Source organism: Cetorhinus maximus, chromosome 28, assembly GCF_964194155.1.
Source record: "Cetorhinus maximus chromosome 28, sCetMax3.hap1.1, whole genome shotgun sequence".
Classification (NCBI taxonomy): domain Eukaryota; kingdom Metazoa; phylum Chordata; class Chondrichthyes; order Lamniformes; family Cetorhinidae; genus Cetorhinus; species Cetorhinus maximus.
In genome coordinates this window covers 17,410,995-17,433,660 of record NC_135906.1, presented here as the reverse complement: position 1 = coordinate 17,433,660, position 22,666 = coordinate 17,410,995, and the positions used below count along the sequence as shown (strand labels likewise).

The window sequence follows — 22,666 nt, the reverse complement described above, 5'->3', positions numbered from 1 at the left end:
CGCCCATTCCAGGCATTAGTCTGGTAATCCTTCTCTGAACAGCTTCCAAGAGACCAATTCAGTTTGTCTAGGACTAAGGGCAGAGTTGTTATGAGTCTTTTATTGATCTCCATTTAGGAAAAAACCTCACAAACCTTTTGTGATCAAAATGGTGCTACTTACACAGGACATGGAGAGTCTCAACCTCTTTTTTAACAATGGGACCCTTCATTGGCTGTAGTTGAAGTTTCATTTCAGCCTCGCAGACATACTGCTGTCCATCCAGCTGTGCTTGTGCATCTACAGTATGATAGATAGTGAGCCCACTACTGCTTGATCCATTCACTAATATGTCATTTCCGTTCTTCAGTCTGAGTTGAAGTTCGCCTGAGACATTAAACACACTGCAGGTAATATTAACTGGGTTTCCTTCAGGGCTGGTTGGTATTTGGATTTCAGGGGCAGAGAAAGCTGTAAAAATATCAGAAAGATATTATTAAAAACACTCCTAAAGCTTATCTTGCAGCCCCTCAGTGTGACTATAAAAATGAGGCAAAAGCAGGTACGCCGAATGCTTATTGCTCACCATCCACCTCAATGATTATGAAGTGAATGTACAAGGCCCCAGGCTAACATGTCTGTAGTTCCCTGTTTTCTCTCTTCCTGCTTTCTTAAACAGTCGGGTTACACTTGCTACCTTCCAATCTGCAGGCACCATTTCAGAGTCTGCAGATTTTGGAATGATCACCAATGCATCCACTATCCCTACAGTCACCTCTTTCAACGCTCTGGGATGAAGAGGTCTATGGGATATATTAACTTTCAGTCCCATTAATTTCTCCAGTACTACTATTTTTAAATTCATACTCATTTCTTTCAGTTCCTCATTCTCGCTAGTCTTTTGGTTCTCTAGTATTCCCAGGAGGTTTTTTTGTATCTTCCTCTGTGAAAATAGGCACAAAGTATTTGTTTAGTTTCTCTATCATTTCCTTATTCTCCATTATAAATTCTCTTGTCTCTATCTGTGATGGGCCCGCATTTGTCTTCGCTAATCTTTTCCTTTTTACATAATTATAGAAGTTTTTACAGTCATTTTTATGTATCTCGCTAGTTTCCTTTATCAGTTTACTTTGTCCTCTTTTACATCCTCAGGCTTACTAATTTTTTGGCAACTTTATAAGCCTCTTCCTTTGATCTAATACAATCATTAACTTCTCTTGTTAACCACGGTTGGATCACCTTTCTTGCTGGGATTTTGTGCCTCAAAGGAATGTAAATTAGCTGTAAACCATGTATTAATTCTTTAAATGCTAGCCATTGCCTATACATATCATACCTTTTAATGTAGTTTCATGATCTACCACAGCTAATTTTCCCCTCATACATTCATAGTTTCCTTTGTTTATATTCAAGACTCTAGTTTCCGATTGAACTACATCACTTTTGAACTTAATGTAAAATTCCTACATATTATGGTCACTTGTTATGGAGATTATTAATTAGCCATTGCACAATACTAGATCTAAAATAGTCTATTCTCCAGTTGGTTTCTCAACATACCATTCTAGAAAACCATCGCATAGACATTCCAGGAATTCATCCTCCACAGCATCGTCCACTGGATAAAATTAGTTTTATCCAGTCTGTATGTAGATTGAAGTCCTGCATGATTATTGTGTTACCCTTGTGACATGCATCTCTATTTTCTGTTGTATACTGTGCCTACATTACCACTACTGTTTGGTGGCCTATAAACAGCTCCTACCAATGTTTGTCACCCTTGCTGTTTCATAGCTCCACCCAAACTGATTCCACATCTTGATCTTCCGATGCACTTTGGCATCTCCTGATACTGTGAAAGGCACTGTATTAATGCAAGTTCCTTCCTTCATTATGTCTGCTGATATTTTGTATTTTCAGTTTTTGATACTGCATTTGTTTATTATTGCAGAAAAATTACTGACTAATTTATTTACTGGTAACTGCTCAGAAAAAAACATTCTGGACACATGATCTGTTGTGTCATTAGCCGCTTAATCATTGATCCATGTTACTTGCCTACGCAACACAAATAAATTCAGCTACTCCACTGTCTAAGAGTAGGTAGCAATGTTTCCTCTAATACCTGTTTAAAGTGATGTAAATCTGACAAGCTGCAGTTTTGACTATAACGAACTATCAGGATGCTATCTGATTGTAATGCCCCCAATAACCAGAATCCTTACCGTACACCTCAATGAAAATGCTATCATTCTTTGGTGGAACAGATGGATACTCCTCAAAATCCGCTGTACAGGTGACTTCCGACAGACCAGACACCTGTGGTGTCCATGCTGTTGTTACCCGGATAGTATTGGAATTTGGCCTTGTTGGAACTGAATTCAATTCTTCACCATCCTGAGACCATCTTACTCTCATCTTCTCAGCGGGATAGACATTTGTAACTTCACACGTTAACATGACTTCTTGCTTGACTTCTATGGGATTTTTGTCAAGGATTCTAGGCGGATCCATAAAAGCTGCAACACAGACAAGAAATTCACTTCATTTTGATTTGCTGTGTTGTTTTAGTTCCTAATGGACTGAGTGGAAAACTGACCAGTACATCCCAATAAACACATCCCAGGAATCTATCACACTTGCTCACTGTGAGAAAACTAGAGCCATCATCAGGAAGTCACATGCTTTATTTTTGAAATTAACCCTTGCTACTCTTCAGGCAGCCCAAGTATCTAACTTGCTACTTTTGCACCAGTTGCTATGAGTGGTACGGGCTGATATACTCTCTGATTTAGCTTCACTGTGCTCTGTAATTGCATCTGTCTACACTATCCCAGTTGAGACTTAGACTTTAGTGTGCGTGATTCTGGATATGAATCTTTCAAGCTTGTTTTGCACTCCCTGCATCATGAGATGGGCTCACCTGCTCCATGACTATCACCTCTACTGGCCACTAAGATGTGCAAGGCAGCCAGGTTAATTTCCTTTAGAAATCCCTGTCATTATTAGGAAACCTGTGGCTGCCTTCTGACAAAAACAGGAGAGTGATAATAATATCAGCATGTGGATTATTCTGGAGATAAACATACTTTGCACCCATTTCTTTGTTGCAATCAAACAGAGGGAAAAGTCTTTTGAACCTAAAGCTCATTCCACTCATGGCTTATCTCTCAGTGTCTAGTATCTTTGCATTGCCTGAAAGATTGTTCTGAATAAAGGGTACTTATTTATCTTACTCTAAAATAATATTCTTCATGAGGCCGACCTTTAGCATTCCTCTCTCCCTACACTGTAGAGTTTGGCTTGATTTTCATTCACCCAAAGGGGTTGGTTGAAGAGGTGGAGGGACTGGTGTTTGTCAAGATCAATGCAGGTGTGCTTTGAAATTAGTGCTCCCAGATGGCATGTACACCTCCAGGGCACACTGCTAAGTTCAATGTGGGGTGCATGGTGGAGAAGCCAGGAACCCACCTGCCTCCAATTAATTGCCCATTAAGCTCCTTGAAGCGCTGGTGACGGCCAGAACAATTTAGTGCAAGTTAGTGTGCAGCAGCTGTTGGGTGCAATGCGGGGAGCATGGTCATGTTAATGGTGAACAAATTTTTTGCAACAAGGGTTTTTGTGTCAGCGTGGGTACAGTACATTTTTGTGGCAATTTGTCACTTGTCTGCACCATGATGCTGCTGGCCCTCTGATCTCCTGCCTTCTCTGTTCTGCAAAGCAGCAGAAAGCCCACGGCTGCCATCTGCCATTGAGGATTGTAGTCAGGAGTCAGTTCCCACTTTCTGGAAGGGCTTAGCCTCAGGCCCAATTAGGGAACCTGTATTTGGAGAATGTATTGCAAAGCATACGCAGCGCGAGGTCGGCATCCGGAACTGATCCAGGCGTTGGGTTCCCAAGCCCGGATTGAAAATCAAGCCTTTGAATCAGGCTGGGTCTTGGATGTCTTTGGAGTCATGTTATTACAACACTCAGGTTGGTATAATAGATCTTGCAAAATGATTGTTGATTCTAGCTTTCAAACTAAGTTTTGCACACTGCCTGGCTGGCTAAAAGATATGCAGATAATTTACGTTTACACCTTGAACAGATTAGAAGACTGCATATTTGCAGCATGATCCAAGGTGAGCAATTTTTATACATCACATTTCTGTGGTATGGCTAAAACAGGAACTAATGAGAAGTTTATTACTATACTGTTTCCTATAGATATTTAACCTATTCCCAAAAAGAGGAGAACATTTCTTGCTCAATTGGAACTTACAGTAAATATGCAGAGTCACCGAGGAGTTTGCAATTGGCTTTGTGGTGTTGGAGCCCAAGTCCACTTCTGCCAAGCAGGTGTACTCCTGTCCATCGTCTGACAAACTTGCAGTGAAACTGAAGACATTCCTCAATCTTACATCTTCATCTGGGAAACCTGGTTCTCCTGTGAAATTACTCTGAATTATCTCTTCCCCTCTCCGCCATGTGAGTATGAGTTTATTGTTTGGATAGACCCTCGGACCAGTGCACTCCAGACTATACGTTCTGTTAACTTCCAGCATTTCAGGAGGTGGAGTAATGCTTATCTCTCGATCTGTTAAAGGAGAATCACAGTGAACAGAATGCACTGAAATAAAGTACTTAGTACTCCCTGTTCCATCTCCTTACACCGTCAGATGTATGAGTAGTATAATAAGGATTTACCCCAACAACAAATACCGGAGATTCAATCTCTTCCATTGAAAATTAGTACATAGATCTCTTTTCATTCTGAATTCCCAACATCAAAAATAATTAAATGATTAATTGTAAACAATAACAATTTGTACTTATATAGACCCTTCAATGTAGTAAAACATCCCTAAACCCGACATAAGAGCGTTTTCAAAAAAAAATCTGGCACCAAGTTACATAAGGAGATATTAAAGCAGATGACTAAAAGCTTGGAGATAAGGGTAGATTTTAAGGAGAGTTTTAAAGGAGGAGAGAGAGAGAGAGAGAGAGAGAGAGACAGCGAGAGAGAGAGAGAGAGAGAGACAGAGAGGTTAGGGAGTGATTCCACATCTTAGAACCTTGGCAACTTAAGGCATAGTTGTCAACTCTGGAGTTAAAATCAGGGATGCACCAGAGAACAAAATTGGAGGAGTGTAGAGGACAGGCAGGGTCGTTGGGCTGGTGGAGGTTACAGAGATAGGGAGTGGCGGCATCATGGACACTTTTGAATGTTTGTTTCAAAGCAGCCAGCAGTGTATTGGTGAGATAATGAACTGTGGTACTAATGTTCCCACACAGAAAAGAACTAATCACAGAATGGCTTAAAATGGATTCAAGGTAGGAGGAAGGTGAAATCCAGAGTCAAGTAAATTAGTTTTAGGAAGGAGAATCAGGGGCAGGAACTGGTTTTGGTGGATCAGTATGCTGTACCACTTGGCTGGTCTTAATTAGAACTATGAGATAAAGCATGTTAATTACCTTCATCTATTTCAACATTCCAGCATTTCAATCACCAACAATAGAAATCTACTGAACCAGTAATCTCTAGCGCTAAACATGATCTCATTAGAAGCGTTTTCACTTACTGTAAACAGTGACCACTTTTTTCGCAGTCTTCTCTTCTTTACACCTCACAAAACATGGCACAGAGATATCCCATGCCTTGACACTTGGGAAAAAGTCAGCTATCCATTTATCACCATTAGTTCTGTTAGGATTTATCCCCGATTTATACTCCACGTAAATTAATGGCTTAGCATCTTCACATGTTGTACTGCAGTTTGCCCTCAGCGAGTCTCCAAATTCCAGAGCTGGGGGGCTTGTGTCGATCCAAATTTCAAATCCAGCCAGGTTTGCTGCCAAGAAAACAAACCAAAGTAAATACAGGGGCATGGAATCCATTCAATGTAGGACATATTCAGAGTAACTCCCAGAGGTAAAACAAAAAACAAGCCTCTCTTTGAAGTAGGAACATATTGTTGCAGCTGAAGTTATTCGCTGAGCAAGCCAAACCCCAGAGAGAAAGCCTTACTGGTCATAACTTTTTTTTTTGCATTTTGAAAACAAGGGAAAGAACTACTGTCCCCAGAAGCATAGAATCCCAGTAACACCTTTAGAATTTTAAATTTAAAAGATTTATTAACAAGGAGGAAAAAAAATTAAGCACAAAAGATTAAAGTGACACAGTTGAAACAGTCTTACAAAACATCCCCCCAATAACTCACTTGGTCAAAACACACAAATAAACTACTTGGCAACAACTCCCTTATACGTCAATTGCAAGGACTTCCATTCGCTGAATGTTCAGCTGATGTGCAACCACCACAAACGCATCCTACAGGTCTGCGCACGATTCCCAGTAGGTGCCCATGGTTCCTACATTCTCAGTATGTCTCAGATCCCTGACGTCTTTCAGGGTGCACAGAGGCTGCAGGTTGGCTCCTTGGGGACAAGGCCTACCCGCAGAGGATGTGGCTGAAGACGCCCGTGTGGCAGCCTCAGACTGCAGCAGAGAGAAGGTGCAGCAAACCATCGGGATACTGAAGATGAGATTCTGGTGGAGCCCTGCCATTCAGCCCACAGAGGTTGTCATGCATCGTCATCATCTGCTGTGCCCTCCACAATCCTTGAAGGCGAGGATGACGGTGATGAGGCCATTACATTGGCCAGATGAGGCAGGCGTGGTCAGGAGGCCCTCACAGCTGCTAGATTAATGGAGGATGACGATGACATGCAGTGAGTAGACTCCATAGATCCTCACATTGCATCTGTGAACTTTTGACTCCTGTCTGGCTGATGGCAGCACACATCACCCTCTGTGATATGGATCCTGTCATGGAGATGCAGCAAACGCCCATAGTCTCTACATTCCAGGAGGATGATGACAACATGCAGTGGGGACACTCCATAGATCCTCTCATAGCTTAAGTAAACGTCTGAATCCTGTCTGGCTGATGCCACCTCGCTTGCGCACTGTGAACAGGGTCATATCAAGGAAATGCAGGGGGGAAACTTGAACTTCTCCTGATCCTATGGCATCCTTTGTGAGCTGAACCCTTCAGGACCATACTGTCACTGGACACAGGTGCTGATGAGATGTAGGGCCAGCCGCACCTCAAAAGGTGCTGGGAACACACAGAGAAGATGATGGAACTCTGTGCTGCTGGCTCAGGATATTCTGGCACCAATGATTAGTCCCATTGGAGTTTCAGGCATGACTGATGTGTCCAGTGACTGTGAAGGCGCATCAGTGTACTGGGAAGGTTTGCACAAAGCACTGGGAAGAGATGGTGGACTGAGACACCTGCCTTTATCTTGTGCAGGAACCAAGGTTTCACATCTGAGTGACACAAAAACTGCTCATCGGAATAAGGAGCCACAGGCAAGGAGGCATTCTTGGGAGTTTATTTATTTACAATGGTGAACATTATGTATAAGTGATTAACACCGGTGTCCAGGCTGTACAACTACATATTCTTAACCTTCCTAACCCTGCCGCTACATCTTGGTGCTCCCCCGACATCCACAGCAGAGGTGTGATGACCTTGACGGGTCTCCTCTGGAGGGCCATGACCTGGATGGCCCTGGCCTGCTTTTGGGGTCCTGCTGTGTGGCAGTGGAACCCTCCTCAGTCGGTGGAGCTGGAGCTGCTGGGGTCACATGAAGAGAGGATTTGGATGTGCCAGACACTCCTAGGGTCACCTGGGTGGATGGCCTCAGAGTGTGCACCTGCTGATCCTCCTCCCTATGGGTGCCCAACAGCCTCTGGCTGACTCCTTGAGGAGAAGGGGTAGCTGGAGTGAGATTGGGCTGCCCTGTACCCCTCTCGCGTTGACACTGTTGGAGGCCCGCTATGGCGCCAGTGATGGAGTTCAGCCCATGCAACAGTGCAGGACCGATGTCTTGGACAGCGGACCAAGGTCTTCATGGCGCTGCCTTCATGCCAGTGTTGACCTCAGTGTGTTGGCATGCCGGCGCTATCACCTCAGCCTGAACGAACTCCTCCATTGTGCCTTGCAATCTGATGAGTGCAGCGGTCATCCTGTCCTGACGTTCCCGAGCTCTGGACCAAGCTCATCTGACTCGAACTCAACAGATTCCTGGCCTCCAGCAGTCCTCTGAATGCCAGACACTGGGAAATCCCTGTTGCCTCCTGCTGTGGATCAGGCAGTGCGATGTGATCACCAGAATGTGAACCCCGAGGCTACTTCAGAGCTAGGTCCCACTGCTGTCTCTGCGCTGGTGGAGGGTGTGAGTGAGCGCTGTGATGGGTCTTCATTTAGGGTGTCATCAGTTGCTTCTTCTGAGATGTCTTCGGAGCTTGACTCAATGACCTGGGTTGTGGACCCCCTCAGCTGATTCCCAGATGGGCAAGGAGAGATAATTAGTGCATGGCAGGAGACTGCGGAACAGGGAAGTGACTAACAGCATGGTTGTCTGATGGATGTTGTACTGCTGGATCCTCATTTGCTTGAGCACCACCGACCTCACTGTCAGCACAGGAATGGTCCAGATCATTATTATCCAGCTGGATTACTCTATTTTCAAAGTCCATGGGGACCTTAATTTCAGGCATCCCTCCACCATTCTGTGACCTCTCCCTTCTGTTGTGCGTCAACTTGTCCTGCATGAATACAGATGGAGAGAATGTAAGCAGGACACCTACCAGGCCAGATGATAAGGATGCCTGGCATGTGTGGGTGGTGCCATGGAAGGGATGAGGACATGATCCACAGAGCAAATGAAGATGTGTGTGTGAAAGTGTGAATGGTGATGCCCCTTGAACTGGCAGTGAATGAGATCCCTGTGGATGTGGGATGGGTTTGAAAGAGTGTGAGTTGAGAGTGATGAGAAGAGTGACTTACCCTGGCAGAATGGAGGAGGTCATTCATCCTCTTTTGGCACTGGGTGACTGTCCTCCTTTGCAGGGCATTTGCGCTGACCACCGCTGCCGCCTCCCATGCTGGATTTGTCACCTTGCTCGGTGGTCTTCGCCCAAAGCAGGGGTAGAGGACTCCATGACGGGCCTCCACTGTCTCCAGTAGGTGCACAAGGGAGGCACCACTAAATCTGGGGCAGCACGTTTCCTCCCTTTGGCAGCCATCAGTTCGCAGCAGCTTCGTGTCCCTTGAGGGGTGCTAGGGGTGGCCTTTAAATATGGCTCCCGGTTTACTGAAGGCCTGCCAGCGACCCAGCATATTTCCCAGGAACGCATAATTAATGAGGCAGGAATGGGACGATACAGTGTGAAAAGCTGCCATTGCGGCTGGTGAGTAAAATGCCCTTTCTCCTGCCTGCTAGCACATTTAATGCAAATCTGGGACGATTCCACCCTCAGACTTATTGGCTGGCATATTTGGTAGAGGCTGAAGTGGCATCGCAGGGGCCAAACACCCAACCTCCACCCCACCCCCCTCCCCTCCAGGGTAGCGGGAACCTGGGGTTGCGTTTTGCCGGTGGCAGTCATTTGACAATTAACCATCGGAGCCGCCATCGAATTGTGGCCCACCCCCAAGAGCTGACAGCAAAATGCCACCCCAGGCAGTTGCCACCCTCAATGCCGTTGCCTCAAAGGCATGTAAGATTCTCTGGAGAAGCTGGGATCAGGCAGGCAGGCCCCGGAAGTTGGGAAGGTTGGGGAAGAAGGCCATCATGGCAGGGGAGTCATTGCCTCAGGGAGTACCCTCCATGGGCTATGGAGCAACTTTTAAGGAGCTTCACCCCTCCCTGTCACCTGTAAGACCCGTGAGGGAGGGAAGTGGCCCTTAATTTGGCCATTAAGTGGCTCAGTTGGTCATCTCTGCCTGCCATGAACAATATGCCATGGCAGCAGGAAGATTTTGGGCTCCCCTCCTTACTGTGCCATATTGCCAGCCCTCTTGCCTCCCTGCCTGTTGCCATAGGACTGGGAAAATTTAGCCCTATACCTCAATGCGGATTTTTTAATATGACCAGTTAAAGAGACACACATTTGCTTGCCTTAAAAACATCGGTCTCTGATCCCCTGTAGAGGACATAGTGCTGTTTTTGTTTTCTAAAAACCACAACCTCCAGAGCAAGCGCTCCTAGAAAGTCTATTGGAAAGTGTAAGTGTTGTACATGACTAGTACCCTTCATTCTCCACTAAGAACAAAATCTGGACCATTGTGTGCAGGTTATTTCCTTCCACATCCCTATCCTGATGGTGATATTGCAATATTGTGAGTGACAACACATTATTTCGCACAAATATCAAATATATTTAATCAAAAGGCTTGTAACTTTTTGGACTCTTCAAGAACTTTAAAATCATTAATTTACAATAAAACAAAAGTGGAATTACAGTCACGCTGCGGGAGATGGTGGTGTAGTGGTATTATCACTGGAATAGTAATCCCGAGGCCCAGGCTAATGGTCCGGTGATGGGGTTCAAATCCCACCATAGCAGCTGGGGGAATTTAAATTCAATTATTAAAATCTGAACTTAAAGCTACTCTCAGTAATAAATTCATCATTGAATGTTGTTAAAACCCATCTAGTTTAATAATGTCCTTTAGCAAAGGAAATCTGCCACCCTTGCCTGGTCTGGCTGACAATTTTTTTTTAAGTTAATTTTTTATGGGATGTGGGCATCGCAAGCTATAGCCAGCATTTATTGCCCATCCCTAATCGCCCTTGAGAAAGTTGTAGTGAGCTGCCTTCTTGAACCGCTGCAGTCCCTGTCGTGTAGGTACACCCAGTGTTGTTAGGGAGGGAGTTCCAGGACTTGACCCAGCGTCAGTGAAGGAACGGTGATATTTTTCCAAGTCAGGATGGTTCCAGGCAGTGGTGTTCCCATGTGTCTGCTGCCCTTGTTTTCCAGGTGGCAGAGGTTGTGGGTTTGGAAAGCAATGTCTAAGGAGCCTAAGACACTACCCTGAGGAACCGCTGCAGTATTGTCCTGGGTCTGAGATGATTGACCACCAACAACCAGTCCTCTTCCTTTGTGCTAGGTATGACTCCAACCAGTGGAGAGCTTTCCCCCTGATTTCCATTGTCTGTAGTTTTGCTCGGGCTCCTGATGCCACATTCGGTCAAATGCTGCCTTGATGTCAAGGGCAGTCACTCTCACCTCATTCTTGAGTTCAGCTCTTTTATCCATTTTTGGACTAAGAGTGTAATGAGGTCAAGAGCTGACTGGCCCTGGCGGAACCCAAACTGAGCGTCAGTGAGCAGGTTATTGCTGAGCAAGTGCACCTTGATAGAAATGTCAATGACACTTTCTATCACTTTGCTGATGATTGAGAGTAGACTGAAGGGGCTGTAATTGGCCGGGTTGGATTTGTCCTGCTTTTTGTGGCCAGGACACACCTGGGCAATTTTCCACATTACCGGGTAGATGCCAGTGTTGTAGCTGTACGAACAGCTTGGCTAGGGGCACATCTAGTTCTGGAGCACAAGTACTATTGCCAGAATATTGTCAGGGCCAATAGCCTTTGCAGTATCCAGTGCCTTCAGCCGTTTCTTGATATCACGTAGAGTGAATTGAATTGGCTGAAGAAAGGCACCTGTGATGCTGGGGACCTCCAGAGGAGGCCGAGATGGATCATCCACTCAGCACTTCTGGTTGAAGATTGTTGCAAATGCTTCAGCCTTATCTTTTGTATTGATGTGCTGGGCTCCTCCATCATTAAGGATGGAGATATTTATGAAGCCTCCTCTTCCAGTGAGAGTTGGTTAATTTTTCACCATCATTCATGACAGGATGTGGCAGGACTGCAGAGCTTGGATCTGATCTGTTAATTCTGGAATTGCTAAGCTCTGTTATTGCATGCTTCTTGCTCTGTTTGCCATGCAAGTAGTCCAGCGTGTAGCTTCACCAGATTAACACCCCATTTTTTGCTATGCCTGGTGCTGCTCCTGGCATGGTCTCCTGCACTCTTCGTTGAACGAGGATTGATCTGCCGGATGACAGTAATGGATATGCCAGGCCATGAGGTTACAGATTGTGTTTGAGTACAATTCTGCTGCTGCTGATGGCCCATAACACCTCATAGTTGTCCAGTCTTGAGTTGCTAGATCTGTTTGAAATCTATCCCATTTATGACAGTGGTAGTGCCACACATGGAGGGTATCCTCAATGTGAAGATGGGACTTCATCACCACATTGACTGTGCGGTCTTACTCCTCCCGATACTGTCGTGGACAGATGCATCTGTGGCAGGCAGGTTGGTGAGGATGAGGTCAAGTATGTTTTTCCCTCCCCTCTTGTTGGTTCCCTCACCACCTGCCGCAGACCCAGTCTAGCAGCTATGTCCTTTAGGACTTGGTCAGTAGTGGCGCTACCGAGCCACTCTTGGTGATGGACATTGAAGTCCCCCAACCAGAGTACATTCTGTTCCCTTACCACCCTCAGTGCTTCCTCCAAGTGGTGCTCAACATAGAGAAGCACTGAGGGAGGGCGGAAAGTGGTAATCAGCAGGACTTTCCTTGCCCACGTTTGACCTGATGCCAGGAGACTTCATGGGGTCCAGATTGAAGTTGAGGACTCCTAGGGCAACTCCCTCCTGATCGGATACCACTATGCTGCCACCTCCAGTGGGACTGTCTTCTCAGTAGGACAGGACACGCCCAGGGGAGTGTGATGGTGGTGGTGTCTGGGACATAGTCTGTATGGTATCATTCCATGAGTGTGACTATGTCAGGCTGTTGCTTGACTAGTCTGTGGAACAGCTCTCCCAATTTTGGCACAAACCCCCAGATGTTAGTAAAGAGGACTTTGCAGGGTCGACAGGACTGAGTTTGCCATTGTCGTTTCCGGTGCCTAGGCCGATGTTGGTGGTCCATCCGGCTTCATTCCTTTTAGACTTTGTAGCATTTGATACAACTGTGGGGGTTGCTAGGCCATTTCAGAGGGCATTTAAGAGTCAACCACATTTCTGTGGGTCTGGAGTAGGCCAGACCAGGTAAGGACAGCAGATTTCCTTCTCTCAAGTGCATTAGTGATTTTATGGCAATCGACAATGGTTTTGTGGTCACCATCAGGCCAGCTGCTATGGTGCTATTTGAACCAATGTTGCCAAAGCATCGGCCTGGACCTCTGGATTATGAATCCAGTGACATTACCACTAAACCACCATCTCCTAATGACATTGGACTTTATTGTAACAACATTATCCTGGATGTTGCAGCAGTAATGATGGCGAAACTATCAGTGATTTGCGTCAGTCCTCCTCTGAAACTGACGGCAACTTGTGGAGTCTTTGGATGCACAGTTAAGCACAGAAATATAAAACCGTCAGTGATTCTATGCTTCCCCACATGGAGTACTGGTGAAGTCCCTGCATTTGGTAATCAATTAGAAATCAGTGAACTGATGAAAAGTTGGACTTTTAAGCCATTAATTTTGCTGAAAAAACCCTTAAAAGAGTTACACAAAATCACAGAATGATTACAGCACAAAAAGAGTCCATTCAGCCCATCATGCCTGTGTTGGCTCTCTGAAGGAACAAGTGCCATTTCCCCACCTTCTTCCCTTATCCCTGCATATTCTTCCTTTTCAGATAATCTAATTCCCTCAAATGCCTCGATTGAATCTGCCTCCACCCCTCTCTCTGGCAGTGTATTCCAGATCTTAACCACCCACTGTGTGAAAAAGATTTTCCTCATGTCCCCACTGCTTCTTTTGCCAATTACCTTAAATCTGTGCCCTTTGGTTCTTGATCCTTCCACCAATGGGAGCAGTTTCTCCCTATCTACTCTGTCCAAACCCCTCATGATTTTGAATACCTCTATCAAATCGCCTCTCAACCTTCTCCTCCAAGAAAAACAGTCCCATCTCTTCTCCAGCCTATGTAACTGAAGTTCTTCATCCTTGGAAATATTCTCATGAATCTGTTCTGCACACTCCTTCTAAAAGTGTGGCACCAGAACTGGATGCAGCACTCCAGTTGAGGCCAAACCAGTATTTTATATAAGTTTAACATATCCTCCTTTCTCTTGTACTCTATGCCCCTACTAAAGCCTAGGATACTATATGCTTTATTAGCCAACCTCTCAATCTGTCCTGCTACCTTCAATGATTTATGCACATATATTCCCAGGTCCCTTTGCTTCTACACCCACTTTAGAATTGTACCCTTTATTTTATATTGTCTCTGCATTCTTTCTAGCAAAACTTCACATTTCTCTGCATTAAATTTCATCCGCCAATTGTCTGCCCATTTTTAAAAAATCATTTTATGAGATGTGGGCATCGCTGGCTAGGCCAGCATTTATTGCCCATCCCTAGTTGCCCTTGAGAAGGTGGTGGTGAGCTGTTTTCTTGAACCGTTGCAGTCCATGTGGTGTAGGTACACCCACAGTGCTGTTAGGGAGGGAGTTCCAGGAATTTAACCCAATGACAGTGAAGGAATGGCGATATATTTCCAAGTCAAGATGGTGAGTGACTTGGAGAGGAACTTCTAGGTGGTGATGTTCCGATCTATCTGCTGCCCTTGTCCTTCTAGGTGGTAGCAGTCATGGGTTTGGGAGGTGCTGTCTAAGGATCCTTGGTGAGTTTCTGTAGCAAATCTTGTAGATGGTACACACTGCTGCTACTGTGCGTCAGTGGTGGAGGGAGTTTGTGGAAGGGTTGCCAATCAAGCAGGCTGCTTTGTCCTGGATGTTATTGATCTTCTCGAGTGTTGTTGGAGCTGCACTCATCCAGGCAAGTGGAGAGTATTCTATCACACTCCTGACTTGTGCCTTGTAGGCTTTGGGGAGTCAGGAGGTGAGTTACTCGTCACAGCATTCCTAGCCTCTGACCTGTTCTTTGTAGCCACAGTATTTATATGGCTTGTCCAGTTCAGTTTCTGGTCATGGTAACTCCCAGGATGTTGATAGTGGGGGGATTCAGCGATGGTAATGCCATTGAATGTCAAGAGATGATGGTTAGATTCTCTCTTGTCGGAGATAGTCATTGCCTGGCACTTTACAGGTGAAATGTCCCATTTCTCCATGATAAAAAAATAAATCAAACTTTTTTTGATTTTTTTTTGAAGTTATCATTTCAGCTTTTATCTTAATCCCATGCGTATGTCCCAATCATTAAATCAAAAATTTAGAGAGCAAAATAAAAGTGAAAATTCGGTGTTTTGTTTAACTTTCGAGTTTGCTGTGTGAATATTTCAACGAGATTAGCTGCACACCCGACTTCAAGACATCACTGTTGCTGGATCCTTGGAAATTCCCGTGGCTTGGTACCAGATTCAAGCGGACATTGCGAAAGGGGAAATTCACAGCCACGGAGCTGGTTTTATTTTTGTGGTCAGCTTTCTTCGAACTCAGTGGCGAATGTTATCATTCCGCTCCCTGCCGCTAACCGCAAAATCCAGGCAAAGACGTAGAACCCTCTCATTGCTGCTAGAATTCAAGGAATCGCTCAAAATGGTTTCTACTGGAGTGCTAAATACTGGTGTGTATAAAAACGAGGCATCCTGCTCATATACCCACAATAACTCCCACGCTTACAAACCAGGTACAAAGCTTGCTTTTATTGGAGAGCGACTTTAAGCCCCCAACTCGGATACCCTCTGTTGGTGGACCTATTGCAGCAGAGGTGCCAGTCCCAAGCCCGTACAAAGGGCTGTAAAATCAGTTCCCTATCACAGCTTTCCCTTTTACTGCAGCCATGTTGCACGTTGGGTTTTATGCGCCCCAACCAACTATGTCATGAGACAAACCCTGGGGGATAGGCTTTTGGTGAAATTAGGGATGGATCTTCGCTGCAAAAAGCCTTGGGTAATCGCGTACACGGGGGTGCAGAGTTAAATGTGATAGCTCTATACTGCTCGTTTACTAGCACTATAACACTAATCGTCAATGGTGCAAATGCCACTTCCAAAAGGCGCCTCTGCTTCAGTGTTAATAGTTCTCGTTGAAATAAAGTGAACAGAATGGGAGGTCATTGTGACCAACTAAAGTTCTCACTCCCCGGAGTCACTCCTTTCTTTGCTCGGGTTAAGTGATCAGAGACTGTCCGCCTCTGGGAAATAATATATAACCTATCTTACATTCATTATTACAAAACACAATAAACATTGGAGGGAACGGTTAGTTAATGCGAGACACGTTTATCGCAAGACAACATAGGCGAAGCATCGGAACAACATTTCCCAGATAAAACTCAAAACCTGAACTTAAATAAATAATTCTCTTCACTTCTTTCAGAACATAACAGAAACACGCTCAATATTTCTGTTCCCGATGTTAATGAATAACTAATTAAATGGTAGGAAAGTCAAGTAATTACAAAGCAAAAGCACGACACAAACTGACAAATCTGACCTTCCGAACAGAGGAAGGTATTACTTACTGAGTATCTTAAAATAGTTTTTTTGTTAAACCTACTTGCCAAGGTGAAGAAGTAAATATAACCATCAAGCGAAGTGATCCTGAAGCCCATGGCTCTGGGTTTGGGATTCGGCACAATGTTGAGGTTAAGGTTTGGAATCTGTCTTCGATGTGAACAACTGGGCTCGATGTTAATGAGCGTGACCTGTGTCCATCCCCGGAAATCATTGAGTAACCGAGTGCAGAGAATTCCAGAACTGAAAATTCCAACATCTCGCTTTAACATCTGATACACTGCCAAGGCAAATGCCAGAGATTGCAATTTTTTTTTTCAGTGAACGATGCACAGGCAGGACAGCACCGCACAGATGGTAAAATAATGAAAACAAATATATTCAGAAATACAACCCTGATGCCCCTCTGCATATGTGTTAGATGGAGTAGAAAATAAAGGACAAAACAAAAACAAAAATACCTGGAAAAACTCAGCAGGTCTGGCAGCATCAATGGAGAGGGACACAGTTAACGTTTCGAGTCCGAATGACCCCTTTTATCTTAGAAAATAAAGGTTCGGCTCATACACATAGCGGACTCAACTCCCAGGAAGAAATGGCCGCGGTTACCCTGCTTGTTCCGAGTAACTCATCACGGTAAGCTCCTCACTCTCTTTACTTTTTGCAGATATCTCCTCACTCCCGGTTATTCATTGCGCTTACCTCCTCATTCCTGGTTACTCGTTGCAGTTACCTCCATCACCCCCCAGTTACTGTTTGCAGTTACCTCCTCATTCTTGGTTATTCATTGCAGTTACCTCCATCACTCCCAGTTACTCATTAGGGCTACCTCCTCATTCCCAGTTACTCGTTGTGGTGACCATTCGGCACCATTCACAACTCCTCATACTGAAGCAGTCCATGTCCAAATGCAGCAAGACCTGGACAATATCCAGCGTTGGGCTGACAAGTGGCAAGTGACATTTGCACCACACAAGTGTCAGGCAATGACCATCTCCAACATAAGAGAATCTAACCACCACCCCTTGACGTTCAATGGCATTACCATCAAGGAATCCCCCACTATCCTCATTCCTGGTTACTCATTGCGGTGACCCCCTCACTCCCAGTTGCTCTTTGTTGTTAACTCCCCACACCTGGTTACTCGTTGCGGTTACCTCCTCACTCCTAGTCACTCGCTCTGGTTACCTCCATCACATCTGATTTCTCATTGCAGTTACTTCCTCACACCTAATTATTCATTGCAGTTACTTCCTCACACTTAATTATTCATTGCAGTTACTTCCTCACACCTAATTATTCATTGCAGTTACTTCGTCATTCCCCATTACTTGTTGCTTGAATCTCAGTTCCTGTTTCAATGTTAGCTGTGGTAAGGCAGACATCCATTCAAAAAAGTTAATCTAGTCATTGTGGTTATTAAAACCCAAGGTTCAACAGTAACAGGGTTTGTTAATGTGATCCAAGACTGAAGCTAAGGTCATGGTTTACTGGGAAGTATTGTCTTTTAGACCTTGAAAACCAATAACAGGCACTTCAAAGCACTGGAGAAGTACCAGCAGTGCCTTCACAAGATCCTCCAAGTCTGGTAACAAAGAGAGTCCAACAGCAGCATCCTCTTCCAAGCCAACTTTCCCAGCATCAGTGTATTAATCATTCAAAGCCAGTTCTGCTCAGCTGGACACCAGACTCCCGAAGCAACTGCTCTACTCGGAAATCAGACCCAGTAGGAGACTCCCAGGAGAATTACAGAAATATTTCAGGGATGTCCTCGAAGCACCCCTGAAGAGGTTAAGCATACTCATCAACACATGTGGCCGACCAAAATAGAGGAGGCTTATTTGGGAAGGCATTGAACACGTGGAGAGTCTTCATCAGGAACACGCAGAGACAAAGTCAAGGCATTGGAGGGAGTGTGCACATCTTGAAATAACCTATCTACCCAATCCTTGAAGCACCTCCTGGCCCACATATGACAGAGTCTGCAGATCGCACATTGGGCTTAGCAGCCATTTCAGAACCCGTTGAGCTGGAGTGCAAGCAAATCACCCTCAATCCTGAGAGACTGCCTAAGAAGAGGGAGAGGACTGTAGTTACATTGTCAATAACCTTGGAGGGAGCAGTTGATCTGAAAGCAGCAAAAGCAGCTCTGAAAATCAGGAAGACTTGCAAAACAATATGTGTCAGCCTTCACTGTAGAGGATGAATATAAAGCAGCAGTGATGCAATAAAAAAAACAGTATATCAAGATGAGGAACTCACTGGGATTAATATAAGTTAAAAAATGGTAACGGGGAAAATCATGAGAATAAAGATAGGCAAATCTCCAACTAATGGTTTCCACCCTAGGGTATTAAAAGAAGTAAGTGAGGAAATTGTAAGTGCTCTAGTTATGACCTTCCAAAACTCTCTTCAATCAAGGTCTATCCCTGGATTGGAAAATTGCTGATATCACTCCATTATGTAAGAATGACAGGGAAGATAAACTGGTATAGGTTGTGGTTGTGGGGCTTTGCTAAAATCTGTTATTAGGGACAAAGCAGCTGAGCATTTGGGCAAATAGGAGTTGATCAGAGACAGCCAGCATTGGCTTGGAAAGATTAAGTCATGTCTAACGAATCTAGTTCGATTTCTTGAGGTGATAACTAATGTGGTAGATAAAGGAGCGTTTAAGCATGTTATTTTTACGCACTTCCAGAAAGCATTCAATAAGGTTCCACATAAGAGATTGTTATCAAAAATGAGAGTGCATGGAATTGGTTCTGTGATGTTTCCCTCACAAGTATTTCTATGTGAGGAAATGCAGCAGGAAGCTGCAATAAACAGCTATTGTTATTAATGATGGTAGTTAATGGAGTAATGTGGCTTCGAGAGGTCCCTTCTCACTTTTGAATAGATTCATGTAGACATTTATAAGTAACTAAACAAGTGGAGATCTCAACCATGAGAATAGCACATCAGTAATGCGCCACTTCTTTAATCCTACATTGGAGTGTCCTGGATTATATGCTCAAATTCTGGATTGACACTTGAGCCCAAAACCTTCTGGGCAGAATTTTGCCCTTGGTGGGCGGGCGGGCCCCACTGGCTCAGTGGAGGGCGGACAGCTGACCCCCGCCGCCAAAACGGGGCCCGCCGCCATTTTGAGTGAGTGGGCCAATTAAGGCCCGACCAGCGGCCTGCCTGACAGGAAGCGCTGTGTGCTCCCTGTGTCGGGGGGGAATCCCCAGCTGTCAAAGTGCGTGCGAAAGAGCGCACTGCTCCCTGAGACAAAGTGGTGTCTCAGGGAGATTAGTGACAGTCTAAAAAACTTAAGGAACATAAAACCTCATCCCGCCAGTGGATGAAGTTTCATGAATAATCTGGAGCCCACTGGGGCTCCTGGCCTGCCCGCCAGCCTTAAGGTTGGACAGGCAGGTCCTTTAATTACTTTAAGTACCCTGTCAATAGCCTCAATTGGCCATTGACAGGTTGGCGGGCGGACAGCTGATTTTGCTGTCCGCCTGCCTTCCTGAAAATTTGAAGGGACCGGGATGATGTCGGGGTTCCTCCCGACGTCATCCCGCATCACTTTCCTGTTGGTGAGCGGGCCCCGCCCCCAAATCGCCGACGGGAAAATTCTGGCCTCTAACTCTGAAATGAAAGCAAAGCTGAAAGAAATACTGAAGAAATGGACTTCTCTTTTTTATCAAGATAATCACAAAGCACCATTTCAACATGTGTCAAAACAATAGAACAAAGGTAAATAGGATAGATATCTGGTATGATCAAATATTGGATTAGCCGTGCAGACAGGGTTTTTCTCATTTGATTTTGGGCTATGGGTGTCACTGGCAAGACCAGCATTTATTGCCCATCCCTAATTTCCCTTGAGAAGATGGTGAAGACTGTTTTCTTGAACTGCTCTAGTCCATCTGGCGTAGTTACACCCAAAGTGCTGTTAAGTAGCTAGACCCAAGGTTCTGACCTACAATGATGAAGGAATGGGGATATATTTCCAAGTTCATATGGTGTATGACTTGAGGGAAAACTTGTAGGTGGTGGTGTTCCCAAGTTTCTGCTGCCCTTGTTTTTCTAGGTGGTAGAGGTGGGTTGGAAGGTGCTCTCAGAGGAACCTTGGCAAGCTGAAGCAGTGATTTTGTAAATGGTACACACTGCTGTGGGGAGTGAATGTTTATGTTGGTGGATGGGATGCTGATCAGTCAGATAGCTTGGTTTTGGATAGTGTTGAGTTTCTTGAGTGTTGTTGGAGCTGCATTCATCCAGGTAAGTATTCCATCACACGCCTGGCTTGTGCCTTGTAGATGGTGGACAGGTTTTGGGGATTCAGGAGATGGGTTACTTGTCACAGAATACCCAGCCTCTGACCTTCTCTTGGAGCCGCAGCATTTGTGTGGTTGATCCAGTTCAGTTTCTGGTCAATGGTAACTCCCAGGATGATGATGATGATGATGGTAGGAGATTCAGCAATGGTAAAGATAATAGGGACAAAATACACACAAGTTGTAGTGATGGAAAAGGGTACTTCATTTTTACCCAGAAAGAAGGATTGAAATGTGCCAGTTTTCTTTATCCATGTTTACTGTTTGGTTTTGTAAACTGAACTACAGCCTTATTGTATTTTCTATCCGTGTGCTGACAAAAAAGAAAATTACACACAAATCGTAACAGAAGAAAGTTGTTTGGCCCATTCAGTTTGTGTTAGCATTTATCCTCCCCATGAGCAGCAATTCTGATAACCTGTGCCCACCCTGTTCCCCTGACACTTTAACACACTTCACTTTCTTGTTTCAATCACTAACTCTGTTACTGCGTTCCATGACCTCAGGGCCCCCTGTGTAATAACGTTTTCCTGATCTATGTGCTAAATCTCTTACATTGAATCTTATATACATGTCTCTTGGTTCTTGATTAAAAGCAGTGGGAAAAGTCTGTTTCTATCTATGCAGTCCCATCGCTTCTTAACCTCTATCAAATGATCCATAAGCTTCTCTGATCCAACAAAAACTGACTCTGTGGTTTATTGCCAAGGAGACTATTATCAGGGCGTTCCAAAAACAGACACCAATGGGAATAAGAAATTATTTGGGCTTTAACTAAGATTTGTTGAAAGAAGTGCACGAATATAATGCAATTTAATAGTGGGAGATCCAGTATGCCTGGAACATTAAACCTTTACATTACGTCTCCATTACATTTTACATATTTTAAAAATTTACTTTTATATAAATTTATTTAAAATGCAACTTTTATGCACCTGGAATTAAGGGTTATGGGGAGTGTACAGGAAAATGGAGTTGAAGCCCTTGATCAGCCATGATCGTATTGAATGGCAGAGCAGGCTTGATGGGCCGTGTGGTCTACTCCTGCTCCTATTTCTTGTGCTCTTGTGATAAAACAGTTGTATCACAACATTCTTGCTAATGATGCTGCAGGGTGATTAGAAATCACTGGTGCCTGTTGTGACACAGCCGATGGTAAATACTGAGATGTTCAAATCCCAAAGGGAAACTTGAAACAACTGCCACAACTTGTTTTGCAATTTGTATAAATTTTGAGATACGTGCCTTGAATGCAAATTCCCATTATTTCACAATGTCTTTGGACTTTATCTTCCTGATAATAAAAACCTCTCATAGTGCTAAGTTTTACCAGTAATCTTTGGGACAAATAAACACACTGTTTCTAAACTTCACCTGGCTAGGTGACACATTTCACTCCCTCTTTTAAAAACAATCTAGTCGGGTTTATTTAAAAGTGCAAATATTTCATTGACACCTGTGGGCAGAATATTGTACTCGTCGGGCGGGCATGCGCCCAACCTGAACAAATGTAAAATGACACGCGTTGACGTTGGGCGAGCGTCCCAACATCATCGCGCACTTGCACGATATTTCAGTTGGCGGGCGCACATGGGAGTTTGCAGCATGCCCACCGATAATTAACAGGCCTATTAAGGCCATTAAAGTAATAATTAAGTTCAATTTTTCACTGCCCATCCAACCTTACAGCCTTTCCAAAAGCAAATAAAAATTAAATAAAAATGTTTAAATTTTATCCATAACATGTCCTTGCTCAAGTGACAGAGTCACATGTGACATGTTTTTAAAAATTTTTAAATCTTTCTTTTTTATTTTCAAAAATCTTCATCTCCCTGAGGCAGCTCTGTGCCTCAGGGGGCTTTTCCTTTGCGCGCCTGTGCCCATGCGTGAACTTCCGCACTCACCCACCTCCCCGCCCCCACAGGCATATCGCGGTCGGGCCCCAATCACAGATGGCAGTCACTTTTGCAGCCACTCCTGGGCCCACCCGCCACACCCACCTGATGAGGGCAAAATTCTGCACTATGTTTCTAAATTTCCCCATGTTTACCTAATTAACATTTCAAACCTAACTTCTCTTCT

General features: G+C 44.5%; 1 protein-coding gene across 9 annotated transcripts in view; it reads right to left on the bottom strand.

The window, feature by feature from the left end:
• Positions 1-22,666, bottom strand: part of LOC144668873 (intercellular adhesion molecule 5-like) — a 337,959-nt gene that overhangs the window by 177,567 nt on the left and 137,726 nt on the right. For 8 of the 9 annotated variants that reach the window (XM_078531312.1, XM_078531313.1, XM_078531314.1 and 5 more), the window contains 3 exons: positions 4,244-4,558; positions 2,205-2,498; positions 163-450 (listed from right to left, as the gene is read on the bottom strand). The exons of the other annotated variant lie outside the window; for it this stretch is intronic. In XM_078531312.1, the coding sequence (XP_078387438.1) occupies positions 163-450; positions 2,205-2,498; positions 4,244-4,558 (897 nt within the window). The remainder of the gene's footprint in view (positions 1-162; positions 451-2,204; positions 2,499-4,243; positions 4,559-22,666) is intronic. 9 annotated transcript variants of the gene reach the window in all.